Here is a 22,643-nt window from a genome sequence, read left to right as displayed (position 1 = left end):
GAGACTGGGAGTCTTATTTTCCCAGCAATTAACTTTTCCTCGACCATGACCTTCCTTTTGAGTCTCCTAGACCTTGGGGATGATAGCAACCCCTTGGGTTGGGTGATGGCAACCCCATCTTCACTAGAACCTCTATAGTTAACTTTGATTTTTCCCACACCGTCTATCCATCCCATGTATGCAGTCAGACATTTGATCTTGGACTTTTACTGACAAAATATCATTGAATATAACCATTTCTTTTCACTGCCACTGCTACTACTTTTGTCACTGCCTTAACTAGAGCTTTAACTTTAAGTTCTTTATATAAATATCTAAATATCTATATATAAATAAAATATACAAATAAATAAAATGTAATATTAATTTTGATGATTTAAAAGTCTTTTCTTGATAAAGACTTTTCCTGATAAATATACACAATATCTTATATAAATATTTGTGTATTATCTGTTCTTTTCTTAGAATTTTAGTCATATGATTCTATCTCTTGGTATGTCTAGAACTTTTTGATTGAATGCTGACTATTTTATTTGGCTTTTAAAATTTTTCTCAGTGGAAATGTTGTTTTGCTTCAAAATATTTTACTCTACCTGGAAGTAGCAAATCTTCAAATTACAATTTGTTAAATGCTTTGAAATATCAATACTATAGGTGTCACAAAATCTAGAAAAATGACATTTGAAAATTAACTACTGCCAGATGTGTCTCTATAAAACTTTTTCCCCACTCTTGTAGCTATATATTCTTTAACTGCCTCCTGTTTTAGAAATAAAATTTTAAGAAATAAACTTTGTAGTTTATAGACATAGATTTCTTTTCACATGGTTGATTAGAGTTTGCTTTTAGTTATTAATAGTTTAGAAAAGTTTATTTCAGCATCACAATTTATTATTGATAATGTCGCATTAATGTTCATTGTTAACTTTGAGAAAACCTCTATGGATTACTTCCTCATAAATATTTACTATTATAAATGCATTACTGATTTCAGTACTGCTATAGGTTTGTGCATTACAGGAATTCTGATAAAATACTCATTCACACCATTCCATTACACACATTATTGATGGGGTATATTCTTTTATTTCTTTCTTTATTTATTTTTGACTGTGTTGTGTCTTCGTTGCTGTGCGCAGGCTTTCTCTAGTTGCAGCGACTGGGGGATACTCTTTGTTGCGGTGTGCAGGCTTCTTATTGTGGTGGCTTCTCTTGTTGCAAAGCACAGGCTCTAGGCACACAAGCTTCAGTAGTTGTGGCTCGCAGGCTCAGTAGTTGTGGCTCACGGGCTCTAGAGCGAAGGCTCCATAGTCGTGGCACACGGTCTTAGTTGTTCCGCGGCATGTGGGATCTTCCCAGACCAGGGCTCGAACCCGTGTCGCCTGCATTGGCAGGTGACTTCCTAACCACTGTGCCATCAGGGAAGCCCCTGGAGTATATTGTTTTTTTTTTTTTTTTTGCGGTATGCTGGCCTCTCACTGTTGTGGCCTCTCCCCGTTGTGGGGCACAGGCTCCGGACATGCAGGCTCAGTGGCCATGGCTCACGGGCCTAGCTGCTACGTGGCATATGGGATCTTCCCGGACTGGGGCACGAACCCGTGTCCCCTGCATCGGCAGGCAGACTCTCAACCACTGCACCACCAGGGAAGCCCTGGGGTATATTCTTGACAGAAGGAAATTTCCGTTTTGACTAAGCATTGAAGAAAACTGAATCTTTGACTTATCCTTCACATGCCTGATGATTGAAATAATTTTCCACAGAATAACTTCTGGTTTTATACTTTTCAGTTCTTTTTTTCTTCTTCAAACGCACATGCTTTGAGAGCTGTGAAGTGCAAGACATGGCTATATTGTAAGGTGGTTTTTGTCCTTACGCTTCTGTGTCTTGTGCTAGTTAAGTCAGTAGAGTAGTCAGTAAGAGTACTGGAAGTTATTCCTGTAATGGGATATTATATAGTCAGTTACATATGGTGGTGTCTGAAAATCACATAATAGCCTCACTTAAAACATCTCCTTAGCCAGATTTCAAGAAAGCCTGTGACCAATCCAATATGATCCAACATAGCAGAATATGATAGAAGGAAAATTGACAAAGAAATAGACGCTGGACTTACCTGATGGAAATAAAAATATCTCACTTTTGACAATTTTGCAAAAACCTATAATGACATGAACTAATTTCTAGGGTTCTTCGTAGGACCTAAAAAGGAACCCATAGAGTTGTGGAACAACAATAGAAGCTACTGTGATGAGAAGCCCGGACACCGCAACAAAGAGTAGCCCCCACTCGCCGCAACTAGAGAAAGCCTGCACGCAGCACTGAAGACCCAACGCAGCCAAGATAAAAATAAATAAATAAATAAAAATAAATTTATCTTTTAAAAAGTAATACTCAGGTTTGAGGCATGAGAAATTTGATGAGGAGAAATTAGCTCATGTTTGCAGAACTTTTAAAATATCAAACTCAGTCTCTAAGATTTTAGCATTCTATACAACATCGGTTACTTATTAGTGGTTTGGGAAGGCCAATTTAAAATTTTCTCATCTTACTGTATTGAAATTCACGGCCCTAATGTTCTCCACGTTGACTATATGAATGATGAAGAAAAGTCAATCATGTATTTCATTTCCAACTGGACAGAAAACAATATTTTGAAAAGTGTTTGGCCTACTGACTTTTGATTTCTTCTAAGGCAAATGGATAGGTAATTTTTATTCCCTGATTAGGAGAAAAATGGGGGAAGAGGGCAGGGTTAAGAATTAAGATTTCAAGAGCATGAGAGGTAGATGGCCAACCATAGTTCCTAAGGTTCGGTGCCTGTAACTGTTGCCGCTGCTTAAGCGTGCCAAAGCAGTGGTATGGCTGCTGCGCTCGTGTTTGCTACCACTAGAAACATTCTTGCCAGTAGTGGCGGCAGCGGGACTCAATTACTCCCTTTTTTCACTCTCTCCAGAAGCTCCAGATGGCGTCTTCCGTGGGCAACGTGGCCGACAGCACAGAACCAACGAAACGTATGCTTTCCTTCCAAGGGTTAGCTGAGCTGGCACATCGAGAATATCAGGCAGGAGATTTTGAGACAGCTGAGAGACACTGCATGCAGCTCTGGAGACAAGAGCCAGGCAATACTGGTGTACTTTTATTACTTTCATCTATACACTTCCAGTGTCGAAGGCTGGACAGATCTGCCCACTTTAGTACTCTGGCAATTAAACAGAACCCTCTTCTGGCAGAAGCCTATTCGAATTTGGGGAATGTGTACAAGGAAAGAGGGCAGTTGCAGGAAGCAACTGAGCATTACCGGCATGCATTGCGTCTCAAACCAGATTTCATCGATGGTTATATTAACCTGGCAGCCGCTTTGGTAGCAGCAGGCGACATGGAAGGGGCAGTACAAGCTTACGTCTCTGCTCTTCAGTACAATCCTTCTTTGTACTGTGTTCGCAGTGACCTGGGGAACCTGCTCAAAGCCCTGGGTGGCTTAGAAGAAGCCAAGGCATGTTATTTGAAAGCAATTGAGATGCAACCGAACTTTGCAGTAGCTTGGAGTAATCTTGGCTGTGTTTTCAATGCACAAGGGGAGATTTGGCTTGCAATTCATCACTTTGAAAAGGCTGTCACCCTTGACCCCAATTTTCTGGATGCTTATATCAATTTAGGAAATGTCTTCAATGAGGCACGGATTTTTGACAGAGCTGTGGCAGCTTACCTTCGTGCCCTAAGCTTGAGTCCAAATCATGCAGTGGTACATGGCAACCTGGCTTGTGTATACTATGAGCAAGGCCTGATGGATCTGGCAATAGACACCTACAGGCGAGCTATTGAATTGCAACCACATTTCCCTGATGCTTACTGCAACCTAGCCAACGCTCTCAAAGAGAAGGGCAGTGTTGCTGAAGCAGAAGATTGTTATCATACAGCTCTCCGGCTGTGTCCCACCCATGCAGACTCTCTGAATAACCTAGCCAATATCAAAGGAGAACAGGGAAACAGTGAAGACGCGGTTCACTTGTATCGTAAAGCATTAGAGCTCTGCCCAGACTTTGCTGATGCCCATTCAAATTTAGCAAGTGTATTGAAGCAGCAGGGAAAACTGCACGAAGCTCTGATGCATTATAAGGAGGCTATTCGAATCAGTCCTACCTTTGCTGATGCGTACTGTAATATGGGAAACACTCTATGGGAGATGCAGGATGTTCAGGGAGCCTTAGAGTGTTATACTCGTGCCGTGCAGATCAACCCTGCATTTGCGGATGCCCACAGCAATCTGGCTTCCATTCACCAGGATTCAGGGAATATTCCAGAAGCAATTGCTTCTTATCGCACTGTTCTGAAGCTTCAACCTGATTTTCCTGACGCTTATTGTAATTTGGCTCATTGCCTGCAGGTTGTCTGTGATTGGACAGACTATGATGAGCGAATGAAGAAGTTGGTCAGCATTGTGGCTGACCAGTTGGAGAAGAATAGGTTGCCTTCTGTGCAGCCTCATCATAGTATGCTCTATCCTCTTCCTCATGGCTTCAGGAAGGCTATTGCTGAGAGGCATGGGAACCTCTGCTTGGCTAATATAAGTGCCCTTCATAAACCACCGTATGAACATATAACAGACTTGAAGCTCAGTGATGGTCGACTGCGTGTAGGATACGTGAGTTCTGACTTTGGGAACCATCCTACTTCTCACCTTATGCAGTCTATTCCAGGCATGCACAGTCCTGATAAATTTGAGATATTCTGTTATGCCCTGAGCCCACATGATGGCACAAACTTCCGAGCGAAGGTGATGGCAGAAGCCAATCATTTCACTGATCTTTCTCAGATTCCATGCAATGGGAAAGCAGCTGATCGCATCCATCAAGATGGTATACACATCCTTGTAAATATGAATGGTTATACCAGGGGTGCTCGAAATGAACTCTTTGCTCTCAGGCCAGCTCCTATTCAGGCAATGTGGCTGGGGTACCCTGGGACTAGTGGCGTGCTTTTCATGGATTATATCATCACTGATCAGGAAACGTCACCTGCTGAAGTTGCTGAGCAGTATTCTGAGAAACTGGCTTATATGCCCCATACGTTCTTTATTGGTGATCATGCTAATATGTTCCCTCACCTGAAGAAAAAAGCCGTCATCGATTTTAAGTCCAATGGGCACATTTATGACAATCGGATTGTGCTGAATGGCATCGACCTCCAAGCATTTCTTGATAGTCTATCAGATGTGCAAATAGTCAAGATGAAATGTCCTGATGGAGAAGACAACGCAGACAGCAGTAATACAGCTCTTAATATGCCTGTCATTCCTATGAATACTGTTGCAGAAGCAGTTATTGAAATGATTAACAGAGGACAAATTCAGATTACAATGAATGGATTCAGTATTAGCAATGGCCTGGCAATTACCCTGATCAACAATAAGGCTGCCACTGGAGAGGAGGTTCCCCGTACCATTATTGTAACCACACGTTCTCAGTACGGGTTACCGGAAGATGCCATTGTGTACTGTAACTTTAATCAGTTATACAAAATTGACCCATCTACTTTGCAGATGTGGGCAAATATTCTGAAGCGTGTTCCCAATAGTGTACTGTGGCTGTTGCGTTTTCCAGCAGCAGGAGAAGCTAATATTCAACAGTACGCACAAAATATGGGCCTTCCCCCAAACCGTATCATTTTTTCACCTGTTGCTCCTAAAGAGGAACATGTTCGGAGAGGCCAGCTGGCTGATGTCTGCTTGGACACTCCACTCTGTAATGGCCACACCACAGGGATGGATGTCCTTTGGGCAGGGACCCCCATGGTGACTATGCCAGGAGAGACTCTTGCTTCCCGAGTTGCAGGTTCCCAGCTCACTTGTTTAGGCTGTCTTGAGCTGATTGCTAAAAATCGGCAAGAATATGAAGAGATAGCTGTGAAACTGGGAACTGATCTCGAATACCTGAAGAAAATTCGTGGCAAAGTCTGGAAGCAGAGAACATCTAGCCCTCTGTTCAACACCAAACAATATACAATGGAACTAGAGCGGCTCTACCTACAGATGTGGGAGCATTATGCAGCTGGCAACAAACCTGATCACATGATTAAGCCGGTTGAAGTCACTGAGTCGGCCTAAATAATGACTGTGTGCCCAGGAGAATTACCCCTGTAGCTGAGCCTCAACCTTCTGGGGGAAAGGGAACTACTTTTTCAATATCATGGTGCAGATGGGTGACAGACAATGATAAGAAATAGCACAGCCAGACTTGCTTCCTGCATGATCACGATAGGGAGAAACCCAAGAGATGCGAAACTGCTGTTCCACAAGGAGTCTCCATCGAATTTTGCAGCAGCCAGGTGTCTGGAAGGTCTGGAAGGTGAGTCTGGAAGGTAAGTCTGGAAGGTCTGATCTCCCTTGGTCTTCCAGGGGATGGATGGTTAATGTGGAAGGGAGATAGAGATTGCCCGGCCGTTTTGTGATTATCACGGATTGATTGAGTCTTCTGAATTAATTTTTTTCTTTATATTTTGGGTATTGGAGCTTTTAAAAATGTTTGGTTTCAGGTATTTTTATTCATGTGAAGTGTATATGATTCTCTTGAGATAAGGTTTTAAGCTAAAATATTCCTTGTTTTAGTTTCTGAACTCTACCGATAAATGGGGACTTTGCTGGTGTAGTCTTTTTATAGGTTTTATAAACCACTTGAGCCTCTATCAGTCACTTTAGTGTCTGACATAACGTTTGGAACTCTCAGTGCTTTGTTGGTCTGTAGATGATGGCTTCAATTCTTTTTCTGGTCCATTTCCTTCTTCCCTTCCCCCCACTTTAAAAATTCTCCTGTAACTTGGCTAACAAAATACCAAGTGTGATTCAAAACCTCCCAGAATGTTTCTCTTCAACACATCATCTGGTGCCAAATGAAGATTGTTAGGAGTGCTTATTAATTATGAAGGGCACAGTTGTGGTACTGTCACTGACGATAATAATAATGGATTTTTGGCCTAGAGTTTTGACCTATTTCACCAGTGTTTTACCATTGACTGCCCCTCTATGCTGCTTCCAAAAGTGAGAGTGTGTGATAAGATTTTTACTTTCATTTCTAAAGTTTGTTTTTTTTAGGTGAGTCCTGTTCTTCCTTTTTCTTTCAGCAGAAATGAAATCCCAGGTAAGTATAAGTATTCAAATATTTGATCAGTAAGTCACAGTTATCTCCAGTACATTAAATAACTTTCATCAAAAAACATGTTATAGGTGAAAAGCTCTGAAGGACCAGCTATGTATATGATAATTATGTTTCAGGCCTTCTAGGGTATTATATATAATAACTTGTCTTCTGGTCGTGGTCTTGAAGTCTTTATGGATTCAGCCTCAGTAGTAGCGAACTGCACTGCTACTTGGTTTGGAGTACAAATTAGACTTTAGCCCTCCTGGAGGTTGAGTTTTTGGTATTGAAAACCATAGGAATGAAATTATTGTATTTCATCAAAGGATCGAGGGCTTGAGGCTTAAACAAGCCAACATATGTGTGGGAAGCAGTCAGCCTTGAGAGCAGGCTACGGACATGCCAGGCATGCCGCCGCTGCTCGAAGGGACTGTCCCTACTTGTTCCCCTCCTTGTTCCATTCCACGGGAGATAAATCACCAGGGCCCAGAAATCAGAAAGAATGTAAAATGAGACAAGCCAATCTGTCTCCACCCTGCACGTGCAGGTTATTTTGGATGATTCTGGGTTTATGGGTTTTCTCCCAGGGAAGTTATCCTTGAGCCGAGACAGTCATTAGATGATGTAAACCACCGTCTGGCAACCTTCCCTTTTCTAGTCGATATAATCTGCAACTGTAGCATAATAAAACTTGCCTTGCAACCGTCAGTTGTCTTGGTCCTTCTGACCCCATTTGTCGGTGCTACTTCAGTTCCTTACCCCGTCCCTTCTGACCCTGGGCGGTGAAATCCTCTTTCTGAGGCTGGTCCGCGGCAAGTGGCGCCTGAACAGGGACCTGAAGCGTGAAGCCAATGAAAAGAAAAAGAAAGTGCAGGTAAGAGAACCCTTATGCAAAATATGTGTGGACACGAGTAAAAGTGAAACTAACAGAGGCATAAGGCAACAGTCAGAAGTAAAATAAGATGGGGCAAAAGGGCTCAAAGGAGCGTGAATTATTTGCTCCGGTTTTACTTTCGATGCTTAAAGCTCGGGGTAATAAAGTTTCTACCTCACAGTTGACTGAATTTTTGCAGCATATCCATGATGTATCTCCCTGGTTTCCTGATGGCGGCTCTGTGACATAGAAATCTGGCAGAAAGTTGGAGAAGATTTTAAAAATTATTATGAGTCTCGAGGGCCTACTCATACTGCCGTTGTTACATTTAGTTTGTGGAATCTGATAAAAATATGTTTAGGTTCTTCTCATGATAGTGTTGATTTGAATGTAAAGTCAGAAAAACATAAGCCTCTGACAGAAGAAACGACTGTATTATCAGCTACTGTGTCGCCACTTCCTAAACCAAAAGAGCTAATAAATTTAAATATTTCAGATGAAGAGGAACATTTTGACTTAACAGATGAGGCTTTTAAACATAAAAGAGAGAAGTATCCTGAAGATGATTTTCTAATGGCTATAATAGATAAGTCAGTGAAAAAGCTGCAAATTAGTAAGGACTGTCTTCCTCAAAATTCTCCATCTGTAAAACTGCTCAGTCCCTTGCAACGTGCTGTACAAGCAGCAATAAAACGAGGAGAAGATCCTATTTTCTGTTGTCCTGTCACGGAAAGACCTGATCCTAATAATCCTCAACAGGCTATTAGGGAGCATCAGGCTCTTCCTTTTAAAGTTTTGAAAGATTTAAAATCTGCTTGTGCTCAATATGGGCCCACTGCTCCTTTTACTACTGCTATGGTTGACACTATTACAGGAGAAGCTCTTCCCCCTGCTGATTGGCAGTCTATTGCACGAGCTTGTTTAAATGGTGGAGATTATTTAATATGGAAGTTTGATTTTTATGAACGGGCTGCTGAACAAGCAGAAAAGAATGCTACCCATGATATTCCAGTTGATTATCATATGCTGATTGGGGAAGGACCATATATTTCTTTACAAGTTCGATTAACTTATCCCTTTGTTGCTTATCCTCAAATAAATCATTTGGCATTACAAGCCTGGAGGAAATTATCTTCTACACACAAAACTGAGGATCTTTCAAAAATTAGACAGGGACCTGATGAACCATATGCTGATTTTGTAGATAGATTGTTACAGCCGGTGGGGAGACTCATTGTGGATGGACTCACTGGTACAATTGTAGTTAAGCAACTTGCTTTTGAAAATGCTAATAATGCATGTCAGGCTGCGATTCGACCTTGGAGAAAACGGGGAACATTGGAGGATTATATTCGCCTTTGTGCAGACATTGGGCCTGCTTATATACAGGGTGCTGCTATGGCTGCAGCATCAACTAAAGTGGGGTTTAAAAACAATCCGAAGAGAACAAAGACTAGTTTTAAATGCGGAAAGGCAGGTCATTTTGCTGGAGAATGTAGATCTTTTCACTGTAACCCTGGTCCTTCCTTCCCTACTCAAAACCCTCCAGATGGTCAGAAAATCCCTGGTTTATGCCCTAAATGCAATAGGGGAAAACGTTGGGCACGCGATTGTTGGTCGCTCAGTGGCCCACAAGGATGGAACACCACTGTCGGGAAACTCCTCCCGGGGCCTTCCCCGGCCCCAACAGATAATAGGGGCAATGTCTGTGTATCCTCCTCAAACTATCAATCAGACATTAACCAAAAACAAAAACATACAATATCTTTGCTCTCCAGAGAAACAGCAGGAAGCGCAGGACTGGACCACAGTACCTCCGCCCGATATGTATTAACTCCTGAAATGGGTCCTCAGGCCTTCTCTACGGGCATCTATGGACCTTTACCCAAGGGTTTGATGGGACTACTATTGGGAAGAAGTAGTGTCACCATGAAGGGTTTAACTATTATGCCAGGAGTCATAGATTGTGACTACGAAGGAGAAATAAAAATCATGGCACAAACTATTAAAAATATAATAATGATTTCTCCTGGGGATAAAATTGCACAATTGCTACTTTTGCCCTTTGTACCTCATGGACAAATTTTACAACATCAAAAGAGAGACACAAAGGCTTTTGGATCATCTAATGCTGCCTACTGGATTCAGAAGATAGGGAAAGAACATCCAGAAAGGAAATGAACCATTAATGGAAAGGTTTTTTCAGGTTTGTTAGACACTGGAGCTGATGTCTCTGTTATGACACAGATTCACTGGCATAAACATTGGCCCGTTAGTCCTACTATTACAGAACTTCAAGGAATAGGACAGAGTTCTTCTCCTATGCAAAGTAGTCAGTTATTATGGCAAGATAGTGAGGGCCATTCAGGATACTTCCAGCCTTATGTTTTGCCTAGGCTGCCTTTAAACCTCTGGGGCCGAGATATATTAAAAGAAATGGGAGTATTACTTTATAGTCCAAATTCTCAAGTCTCTAATATGATGTTGGATCAAGGATTTCTTCCCACAAAAGGGCTGGGAACAAATCAACAAGGACCTGTCTATCCTATTGATGTGAAAATAAAATATGATAGACAAGGTTTGTGTTTTTCTTAGGGGCCTTGGATTCTCCTCCACTCACTGCCGATCCAATTACTTGGCTGAGTGATGACCCTGTATGGGTGGACCAATGGCCCCTCACAAAGGAGAAATTAGAAGCTGCAGAACAATTAGTACTGAAACAATTAGGGCATTTAGAAATTTCCAATAGTCCTTGGAATACTCCTATTTTTATTACCAAGAAAAAATCTGGAAAATATAGGTTATTACCGGATCTAAGAGCTGTTAATAAAACTATGCTAATAATGGGAGCTCTTCAAGCAGGCCTACCCTCTCCAACAGCCATACCACACGATTATCATCTTTTAGTTATAGATTTAAAAGATTGTTTTTTTCACTATTCCTTTGTTTCCTGAAGATAGAAAACATTTTGCTTTTAGCTTGCCTTCCTTAAATTTTAAGGAGCCCATGAGGAGCTTTCAATGGAAAGTATTGCCTCAGGGCATGGCAAATAGTCCTACATTATGCCAAAACTATGTGGCTCAGGCCTTAACTCCTGTGAGAAAAAGGTTTCCAACGTTATATCTCATACATTATATGGATGATATACTTTTAGCCACTGATAATATTTCTTTATTAGAGACTGCTTTTCAATTTTTACAACAATCCTTACAATCATTTGGCTTGGTCATTGCCTCAGAAAAAATTCAAAGACAATCTCCATTTTTCTATTTGGGAAAATATATTGATAACACTACCATTAGGCCTCAGAAACTGCAAATTCGAGTTGATAATTTAAAAACATTAAAGGATTTTCAAAAATTACTTGGAGATATTAATTGGCCAAGGCCTTCCTTAAAACTTACTACTGCTCAATTAGAGCCTTTGTTTGATATTCTTAAAGGTGACTCAGATCCTTCTACTTCACGCTCTATGACTCCAGAAGCACTTCAAGCTTTACAAGTAGTTAATAGAGCTATCAGCTCTGCACAGTTAACTCGAATGCATACTCACCTGCCAATTTCTTTAATTGCTTGTCCAACACCTCATGTGCCTACTGCCATCTTATGGCAAACTGTTGGCATTATTGAATGGATTCATATGAAAACTACATCCTCTAAGGTTATTAACCCTTATTTTGAACTTAGTAGTAAGCTAATAATGCAAGGTACAACTAGATGCTTACAACTTCTGGGTATAGAACCTTCTCAAATTATTATCCCTTATTCAGTTAGTCAACAAAATTGGCTTTTTCAACATAGTAATGAATGGGGTCTTGCTCTTGCAGGATTTTCAGGTGCCTTGGAATGCCATTACCCTGCTGATAAATTGATCCAATTCGACAAAGTTAACTGTTATATCTTTCCTTCTATAATTAGGCAACAGCCTATTCCTCATGTACCTTTGGTTTTTACAGACGGTTCTTCTTCAGGAGGGGCTACTGTAATCACTGACGACGGAACAAAACTCATTAAACAAACTTCCTTGACTTCAGCTCAACGTGTTGAACTGTATGCTGTCATGATGGCTTTTAAACATTTGCCTTCTATATCTTTTAATTTGTTTTCTGATAGTAAATATCTTATCAGCTTATTATTTCTTCTGGAGACTGTGACCAGAGGACATACTAATGACCCTGAATTATCATCCTCTTTTCGTTTGCTTCAACAGCTTATTCGTTCCCACGATGGCCGTGTTGCAGCTCTGCATATCTGTGCTCATTCTAACTTGCCTGGTCCATTGTCTAAACTTAATGTGACTGCAGATGTTTTAACTCGATCTAAACGTGATCTTTATCCTGTGCGTTTTCCTCCCAAAAATAAAGTTAAAGTTACTCTTCCTCCTCAATCTCTTTTCCCTAAAGCAGGACATATCCCAAATTACCGTCCTCCTCCTTTCCGTTCGTCATGCTGTCAAGAATGGCTAAGGTATTGCATTCATTATCTTCATACTGTTGATACTCATGGTCCATGTCCTGGACACCCTCATATTATGGTAAGTTATGATCAAACTGCTTCACAAGCAGCACAGCAGTCGCATGCTTTACACCATCAGTCGGCGGCTACGTTACGCAAAGAATTTTCCCTTACTCGTGAAGCCACCCGACAAATTGTTAAGCAATGCCCACAGTGCTTACCTCACCTTCCTGTTCCACATTATGGTGTTAATCCTCGTGGATTATTACCTAGTTATTTATGGCAAATGGATGTTACTCATATCCCGTCTTTTGGGAAATTACAATTTGTTCATGTCACTATTGATACTTATTCTGGTTTCCTCTGTGCTACAGCACAGACCCGAGAAGCTACTAAACATGTTATCACTCATTTATTACACTGTTTTGCTTTTGTGAACCTTCATTTTACAGGAACCAACATTACTCTTACAGGCCCGGCTACCAGCCGACGAGAGGATCTTAAGGATACCATCATTTGGTATAAAAATGGGCAAGCTATTAATATTAGAGGTCGAATCTCATATGCCTCGCCACTTTGGGATTCCGCTATTACTATAGCCAAGGTTCCAGGTGAAGATTCAGGAAATTATTTCTGTATGAAGCATTTACTTGGAGGACAAGGGATACTTATAGTTGGACATAAGGTTACTATTCTTAACAGAAAATCAAAACCTCAATTTCCTCCTTTTATGACCATTAACTTTGCTGGATCCAATTTTGAATGTTGCAATGCATCTTGGAATAATAACCAAATATGGTGTACTACAGATCATACCAAGGGGTCAATTCTTCTCTCTTCTATTCCCATCATAGATAGGTTTATCACATTTCAAAAGAACTGGGATATATGGAAACTAGCTCTAACTTATTCCAATACACCTGTTATAACTTGTGTTGCTCCTCCATATACACTTTTGATTGGTTCTATTAACATTGGTAATTCTTCCAAAGGAGGATATAATATTAGCTGTGTTCATTGTATTTTTAGCAGTTGTATGTTCCCTTCTGCAGGAACACAATCTGTGCTTATACTAAGGCAACCCATATATGTTATGGTGCCTGTACATCTGAGAGAACCTTGGTATGAAGATACTGGAGTACAGGCATGGGTGGAACTCTCTAAAGCCTTGCAGAGAAGGAGACGCTTTATTGGGTGGCTAATAGTAAGTTTACTTGCCTTGGCTGCTCTGTCTGCTACCGCGGCTACTGCCCGTCTTGCTCTTTCACAGAGTATTAATCATGCTCACTTTGCTAATCAATTATCTCAAAATACCAGTCTTGCTTAATCTTTACAAAGTCACATAGATTTACAGATTAATAACAAGTTAGATGAATTTAAAAACGCAATTTTGAGGATTGGAGATCAGATGGCAGCATTAAAATTGAGGATGCGTTTAGCTTGTCATGCAAAGTATACGTGGATTTGTGTTATTCCTTACAAGTACAATGACTGTATTTGGGAATGGGAAAAAGTAAAAATGCATCTGCTGAATGTTTGGTCAGATAATAATATTAGTCTTGATCTTAAGAAATTAAATGCTGAAATTCAGGATATACAACATGCACATCTTGATGATATTTCACCAGAAGATGTAATTCAAACTTTACTGGATCATTTAAAGTGGTTAAACCCTTAGTCGTGGATTACTAGAGGGTTGTCAGGAGTTATTACCCTGGCCATAATTTGCCTATTATTGATAATAATCTTCTCATGTCTGTTTCGTATCCTCATGCTTCAGTATACTACTCTCGGCACTAAGCTTCATGGAATTATTTTGCAGCAAAAATTAAAAAATAAAGAAGGGGGACCTGTGGGAAGCAATCAGCCTTGAGAGCAGGCTACAGACATGCCAGGCATGCCGCTGCTGCTCGAAGGGACTGTCCCTACTTGTTCCCCTCCTTGTTCCATTCCACGGGAGATAAATCACCAGGGTCCAGAAATCAGAAAGTATGTAAAATGAGACAAGCCAATCTGTCTCCACCCTGCACGTGCAGGTTATTTTGGATGATTCTGGGTTTATGGGTTTTCTCCCAGGGAAGTTAACCTTGAGCCGAGACGGTCATTAGATAATGTAAACCACCGTCTGGCAACCTTCCCTTTTCTAGTCTATATAATCTGCAACTGTAGCATAATAAAACTTGCCTTGCAACCGTCAGTTGTCTTGGTCCTTCTGACCCCATTCGTCGGTGCTACTTCAGTTCCTTACCCCGTCCCTTCTGACCCTGGGCGGTGAAATCCTCTTTCTGAGGCTGGTCCGTGGCACATATGAATATGTTTTTGTCTTGCTGTACTGCACATATGCTGTCTAGTAACAGATATTTTGTCTGCTATTAGTGTTTTAGATTATGTCTTTCCAAAGCGCTGAGGCAGTGCACCTATTTTGATGTTGCAGCTGATGCCTGAACGTATCCTAGCTGACAAATTATTGATTAATAAAAACATGAATTTCTGAAAGATTTGTACTGTTAACCAAAATCTGAGCAAGGAGTCTCAAATGTAATTCTTAGCCAGAATTACATGTTAATGAACCATTTAACAGTGTAAATCAAGGAACATCAATGTAGGGATTTCTTTTCATTTATTTCTTACCTGCTTGAAATATCAGTTAAAGGTTGCCAGCTTGGTTGCAGATGAACAGACATTTGAAGTTCCCTGAACTACGTAATGTGGAATAGGATAGTAGACTTCCAACGCCCTCAAGGCTGTGACCTTGCAGCCATTTTACATAGCACATCATCCTCCTATAGGGATGAACCTTTCCCTGGCCCAAAAAGTAGCCACTCCGTTGAAGCTTTGCTTATTGTAACAGGCTTTTGTTTCCAGGTTACATGTCTGTGGAAGACTTAATTCTGAATAGAGATATAGATATTACTGGAAACTAATTGTTTTTGCTATTATACTCTGCTTTATCAAAAAAGTAAAACATTTAAATTGTGCTACAAAAATTCAGATGTCTTACAATCTTTAAACAATAAATGAATGAATTGCCCTTAAAAAAAAAGAATTAAGCAGTTAGTTAAGCTGTTGGTCCCACATCAGACAAATTATCCTTATACCTCCTGTCAATATTGTTAACAGAGACTGTTATTTTATTAATCCTTATGATCCCATGATTCTTTCTTTCATGTTTCGGGGCACAGCAGGTGAGAGAGTGGGTTTGTTAAGCTGGGTGGGTTCATCCTTCTTTTATGCGTTCATTCAATTTTCTGTTCATTTACTTATTGTATACATATGGCAATAGAAGCTGCTAAGGCAATCATTGCTATTCTGCAAAACAACAAGGCACAGAAGCAGATGTCTTATTTCCGAGATTTCTCCCCCCAGGATTATTATGATTAAAGATCCTTTCCCCCCACTCCCTGGAGAGGACAAGGGGCTGCTCGCTGGAGGATTTTTAATGACTTGGGGAAAGGCTCAAATATCCCCCCATTATGGTAATCCACCCCAGGGGCAAACCACACAAGAATATTATGAATTTATTTTATTTTTCTATCCTTGCAAAGGTAATACTCAGCTCATTAGAATATGAAAACTATACTGTCAAATTTCAGAATTACATGGATGAAGAAAATCACCAAAGTGGCATCATATCATGTGTGTTATAGCTGTATTTACTATATTGACTATATTAAATATGTTGTGTTATCAATGTATTGTATAACTATATATTGAAAAGGCAAAATGCTGTAACGTATTTCAGAGAAAATAATTATGTTGGCCAACCCCAAATTGTACATTGTAGACGGGTCCTAGGAAAAGAAGATTCAATTCATAGTGAACAAGAGGTTAGCTTCTGTTTTCAGCCATGTGCTATTTCAAGAATTAAACATCATGAATAATACAGGATATAAGAGGAATAGTCTAAAGATGGAAAAGCACATTTTGATTAGGAAAGAGAATTTAAGTCTTTTTTTTTTTAAGGAAAACTGCCTTATTACTATGAGATAAGAAAATTGTTTCCTTCTTTTCTTCCTTGCTTTCTTCTTCTTTTTTTTAACCTTTTTAATTTTGGATATTTGACCTCTAAGCTGAGATGACTGAAAATGCCTCCTCTGGGCATCAACCTTTTTGAAAGACTTTTTCCCCCTCCCTGAGGGCTATTTGTCTCTTGGAGGCTTTGTCTACATTACTCCTCAAGAGGCAAGCATTTGTCCTTGCACTAAATGCTGACATCTCCTGATAAGAGGGAAGCTGCAGAGTAGAAGAATTGAAGGTCAGTATGTTGATATTGGTCTCAAGCGCATTGATGTACATTTGTGTATTGGGGAAGGGGAGTGAAGCTTGAGAGTGGGCCAGTGGGGAGGGGTAAATATTTTGTGATGCTGTCTACCTATGGGCTTATAAAGTTTATGGCTGCATTAGGAGGACAAGCATTACCATTAGCATGAAAAGTAGGGCAGACCTCAGTTGCAAAAGCTTCTAGCCATACACATAGGGCAATACGTAAATGATACACCTTATTGCATTCACCCATTCACCCTCCCCTGTTCACGCTAATTGGAAATTTCCATCCATTTCAGAGAAGTAACACAACTATCAATCATTTTCCCTGGCACGAATCTTCCAGGAGAAAGAAAATGGAATACACCTAGCGACAGAGCTCACGCACTAGTAGTCCATGTGTCTTAGATTTAATATCTGATGACTAGCTGCATTGAAGCCAGGAGGTGGTTCACAAAGTTGCTGCACATTAGAATCACCTGGGGAACTCTGAGACCTTCCCGTGCCCAGGCTCCTCCCTAGACCTACTGAATCAAAATCTCTGGGGCTGGGACCCAGACACCAATGTTTTTCTTCAAAGCTCTTTAGGTAATTCAAACGAGCAGCAAAGCTTGAGAACCAGCCCAATAATGGGAACAAACTTATTTCACACAGATAAAGTGGGGCAATTCATATGTTAAAAGAACGTGAATATATGTATATATTTCTTTTTTTCACTTTATTCTGTTTGTATTTCAAATAGGCTTTTTTTTTTCCTTCTGCAAAAAGCATTATTGTTTCCATTTGGTCCAAGGCTTGGGAGAGGGCTCCAGGGCGGTTACAAAGCTGCCTAGTGGCTGCAGAGCGGGGCTTCAGGCAGAAGCTCTGACGCCAGAGGGTCTCCTCAGACGCGGCTGGACTTCAGAGACTCCTGTTTGGCTCGAGGGTGAGCCTTTCAAAGAGATACTCGCCCAGCACAGCCTGCGGACCAGCCAGCCTGCGGAGGTTGGTCAGGTGGTCTCCCATCTTCTGGATGAGTTTTACCTGCTCCTCCAGGAAGCGGCTCTCCAGGAAATCACAGAACTGGGAGTCTGCACGGGCAGGACCCAGGGCGCGCAGATCCGTTAGTGCCTGGTTCAGATTCTTCTCCCTAAGAATGGCGGCTTCCACAGCATCCTGGGTTTTACCCCACTCATCCTGAGAAGGCTTCTGCGCATCCTGGAAGAGGGCGCGGCCGCAGCACTGGTTTTGCATTTTCAAGAGGCGCTGGGCGCCCTCACACTTCTCCTCAGCCAGTTGGCGAAAAATGTGGCCCATACTGTCCAGAGTCCCATTGTTGCTGTCGAAATAGATGCTCAGAGAGAGGTAAGTGTCCACAGATGCATGTTGAACAGGCGGTGGACGGCGGCCTCCACCTCGGTGGAATAATTCTGACGAACCTGTGAACTCGTGGTTGATCAGTGATAAGGAGCTAAGCTCAAAAACTGGTGTTGGCCTGTCCTGGAGGCTGAGGATAGCTGAGTGTCTGATTCCAAAGGTTGCGAAAGGAAGAAAGGTTGGAAGGTGGTCGGGGGCTGGAGCAAGGAGCGTCCCTGGGTCTGTTCATTCCAAACACTGTTGAAGCAAAAGACAGATCTGCAGGACTGCCGAACGCACTGCCTCAAATAGGCTTTGATATAAATGAACAAGAAGTCCAAGCAAGGACAAAACTTACCCTTCCTCCCACCAAAATAGCTGGTGATACTAGAATCTAGATCTGGGAAGGGATTCTTCCATTGCTTTCTTAACATTCCAAGCCACTAGAGCAGTGGTTCTCAAAGTATGGTCACCTTGTAACCAAGCAGTACCCTATGGGGCCTTCCTAGGACAGACCCATCCCCCATATCCTCTATTGTAGTTTCTCTCTGAAGTACTCAGATAATAGTATCTCAGGCATATTTCTTGAGTTTTCAGATGCTAAAAACCACCACCCAATGGAAGAAATGAACTCCTTGATGATCATGAGCACGTAGCCCTCAGACCTCCTGGCACCTAAGGATGGATAATGTTACCTGCCTTGTGGCCTCAACATCAGCCAATCAGAGGATTGTGCACGAGCTGATCACATGCCCTGGGATGTCCCTCCCTCACCTGGCCTTTAAAAATGCTTTGCTGAAATCCTTTGGAGATTTCAGGGGTTTTGGAACACGGACCACCCCTCTCCTTGCTCGATCCTGCAATAAACCTTTCTCTTCTCCAGACTCCAACCTTTAGGTTTGTTTGGCCTCACTGTGCTTCAGACACATGAACCTGCATTCAGTAACAACTTGACCAGCTTTACCAGCGTCCCCTGATAATGTGTCAGATATTCAAGTTTTAGGGCCCTATCCCAGCCCTATGGAATCAGCAACTCTAGTGGGGCTCAGTGATCTCTGTTATAACAGGCCCTCCATATGATTTTTATTCACCTTAAAGTTTGAAAATATCTGCATTGTCAGCTGGCCAAAGTGTCCACCAGCAGGTGAAGGGGAGTGATGCCTGGAAAAGATAGGGAGTAGCCAAGGCAAGTACAGCAGCATTTGCCGTGGTAGTAATGGAGAATGCCTTTTCTCCACTGGTTGGCACAGACTAGTATCTGGGAGCAGTGGCAGGGTTATTTAGGATGCTTTACAATTCAATGTAGTGACCGCTGTCCTGGTTTGCCAGGGACTTCCCCTGTGTGAACACTTAAAACCTCATCCTGGCAAACCCCTTAGCCCTGGATTTGAAAAACTTAGGGAATAACATGAAATTTAGGGGAAACATGATCTAGGATTTGGGCGAGTCACAAGTGCTAATTACAGCTAAGCAAGTATGGTCAGCATCTAGCCTTCTTTACCCCTTTGTGGGAAGGTAAATCTGATTGGGTGAAAGGACTTATTGTTAAGAAATCTTTGTAGAAACATCCCCTTCTGCTTAGTCTGCTGGTTCTCAGTTCTGGCTAGACACTGGCATCGTCTGAGGAGATTTAAAGTTATTTTATTGGTCTAGGATGACCAACAGTCAGTGTGAGGGTTTTTAAAAAGTGCTTCAGATGATTCTAATATGCAGCCAAATTTAGGTGCCACTGCTTAAGCTTTTGAACCACTGCTACATATTTTCACCTCATCTTCCTATGAGAATATCCAACTGTAGTTGAGGTTTGTTTGTTTTTCTTTTTCTTTTTTTAACTCTCTTATTATAAGATTTACTGTCTTAAATAAGATTGAATGTACAGAAAATCCTGCTAGTCCATCTGGTACAGCTAGATACTTAGAATAATATCGTTAAGATATATACCATTTAAGTACTGTGACTGGCCTTTTTAAAATTAACATATGCATTGAATTAGTACAATCTCTTTTGAAGTTGTCATGTTGGGGAGCTATACCTGTAATCTGCTGCCATTGCTAAATATCTGGACAACTCTTATTAGGAATTGTTTTTAAAAATCTTTAGGGATTAAAACCAAGAGTGCTGTATTATTTGTACTGGGACCACAAAAACCTCACAAAGTTTCCCCACTGTACCTTCTACCCCCATCTCTAACCCTTGGCAACTTCTAATCTGTTCTCTATCTCCACAGTTTTGTTATTTTAAGAATAATACGTAAACATAATCATGAATTACTTAATCTTCGGAGATTGGCTTTTAAAAATTTTTTCTTCAGCATCATTCCCTTGAAGTTCATTTTAATTTTTGCATATATTAATAATTTGTTCCTTTTCGTTGCTCCGTAGTATTCTATCATAAGATTTTATCACAATTTGTTTCAACATTCATCCATTGAAAGACATTTGGGTAGTTGCCAGTTATTGGCTATGATAAATAAAACTGCTATGAACATTTATGTGTAAGTTTCTGTGGGAACTTAATTAAGTTTTTGTTTCTTTTGGATAAATGCTCAAGAGTACAAGTACTGCGTTGTAGGGTGAATCTACTTTTAGGATTAAAAGAGACTGTCAAGCTGTTTCTCAGAGTGGCTAAACCATTTTATTTTCCCACCAGTGACGTGATATAACTTTTCTACGTACTCGCCAGCATTTGATGTTGTCACTATAATTTTAGTTATTCTCTGATATCTCATTATGGTCTTAATTTGCATTTCCCTAATGCTAATGATGTTGAGCATCTTTTCATGTGCTTCTTTGCCATGTGTATATTCTCTTCCATGAAATGTCTGTTCCTGTCCTCTGCCTATTTTCTAGTTGGATTTTTTTAAGTTGTTTGGAGAGTTCTTTGTATATTATAGATACAAGTCATCTGTCTCATATGGGATTTTCAAATATGTTTTCCCACTGTGTAATCTGAGTTTTCATCCACTTAAAAGGATCTTCTATGAAGCATTTTTAACTCATTTTGATGAGATACAATTTATCAGTTTTTGCTTTTATTGATCATACTTTCGGTGTCAAGTCTAAGAATTATTCACCTAGTTCTAGATGCCAAAGATTTTCTATTTTTTTTCCTAAAAATGTCCTGCTTTTACATTTAAGATTATGATCCACTTTGATTTAATTTTTGTGTAAGGTGTGGAGGTTTAGGTTAAGGTTCATTTTTTGTTTGTTTTTGTCAAGGGATGTCCAACTGTTTCAGTACCATTTTTTGAAATGTCTATTCTTCCTTGATAGCTTTTGCACTGCTGTCAAAAACAGGTTAAATGTATTTATGTCAGTCTATTTCTGGGTTCTCTATTCCATTCCATTGATCTATGTATCTACCCTCCAAAATTACTGCAAAGTCTTGAAATTGGGTGGATTAATTCCTCCCATTTTAATCTTCCTTTACAAATTGTTTTAGCTATTCTTCAGCCTCTTCTTACCATACAAATCTTAGAAAAAGCTTGTCTATATCCGCAAAAACCTTGAGGGCATTTTAAGAGTAATTGTGTTAAGCCTCTTAACTTGGGGAGAATTGACATCTTTATTATGTTGTGTTTCCTAATCCATGAACAAGGTATGTCTCCCTATTTGTTTGGGACTTTAAAATTTTTCTTCATCAGCATTTTGTAATTTTCAGTATAGAGGTCCTATAAATGTCCTATTGGGCTTGTATTTAAGTATTTATTTAGGTCAGTTGTAAATGGCATCACATATTTTAATTTAAGCTTCTACACATTTGTTATTAATATATAATGTGATAAAATTGTGTTGATCTTGTACTCTAAAACATTTACAAACTAATATTATTTCTCAAGCTTTTTGTGGATTCCTTGGTATTTTCTCCATTTAGATTATCATGTCCTCTTCAGACACAGACAGTTTTACTTTTCCTTAGGCAATATAATAGGATATATTACTCTTCAACATTCAGTAGGATATATTCCTTCCTATTCAACATAGTAGGAATAGTCCTTTTATCTTTTAAATGAACTTTTTAAAAATTTAACTTTTAAATGTATGTATTTATTTATTTTTGCTTTATTTTCTTACTAGAACCTCCAGTAATACATTTAATAAAAGTGGTGAGAGCGGATATCTGTGCCTTGTTTCTGATCTTACAGAGAAAGCATTCAGTCTTTCACGGTTAAATATAATCTCGGTATAGGTTGTTTGTAGATCATCTTTATGAGTTTCAGTATGTTCCTTTTCTATTCCTAGTTTGCTTGGAGTTCTTTTTTCTTCTTTTTTTAAAATCATGAATGGGATTGGATTTTGTCAAGTGCTTTCTCTGCATTATTGGATAGGATCACATGACTTTTCCCTTTAATCTATTGGATATGGTGGATAACATTGTTTGATTTTAAAATATTTAACCAACTTTGCATAACTAGAATAAATGCCACTTGGTCATGGTATATTATTCTTTTTATATATTTCTGGATTTAATTTGCTAATATTTGGCAGAGGATTTTTACAGCCAATTTCATAAAAAATATTGGTCTGTAGTTTTCTTCTTTCTATCGTATCCCTGTCCGGTTTTGGTATCAAGGTAATACTGGCTTC

The 22,643-nt window shown here is 40.2% G+C and overlaps 1 protein-coding gene and 1 pseudogene across 2 annotated transcripts; one reads left to right on the top strand and one right to left on the bottom strand.

The window, feature by feature from the left end:
* Nucleotides 1–2,790: 2,790 nt before the first annotated feature.
* Nucleotides 2,791–6,328, top strand: LOC308610420 (UDP-N-acetylglucosamine--peptide N-acetylglucosaminyltransferase 110 kDa subunit-like). Its single transcript, XM_081259563.1, has one exon. The coding sequence runs from the start codon at nt 2,964–2,966 to the stop codon at nt 6,102–6,104; it is 3,141 nt and encodes a 1,046-aa protein (XP_081115689.1). The 5' UTR covers nt 2,791–2,963; the 3' UTR covers nt 6,105–6,328.
* Nucleotides 6,329–17,456: 11,128 nt separating this feature from the next.
* LOC308610419 (ferritin light chain-like) lies at nt 17,457–22,261 on the bottom strand (annotated as a pseudogene). Its single transcript has 2 exons — nt 22,223–22,261; nt 17,457–18,140 (listed from the first exon to the last, which is right to left on the bottom strand). The product of its transcript is annotated as a ferritin light chain-like (transcript).
* Nucleotides 22,262–22,643: the final 382 nt, after the last annotated feature.

Source organism: Mesoplodon bidens (assembly GCF_964165515.1).
Source record: "Mesoplodon bidens genome assembly, contig: HAP1_SCAFFOLD_943, whole genome shotgun sequence".
Classification (NCBI taxonomy): domain Eukaryota; kingdom Metazoa; phylum Chordata; class Mammalia; order Artiodactyla; family Ziphiidae; genus Mesoplodon; species Mesoplodon bidens.
This window is presented reverse-complemented; position numbering and strand designations above follow the sequence as displayed.

Excerpts from the sequence above, each read along its gene's own strand:
- LOC308610420 (XM_081259563.1), top strand. The coding sequence starts at position 2,964 with ATGGCGTCTTCCGTGGGCAACGTGGCCGACAGCACAGAACCAACGAAA.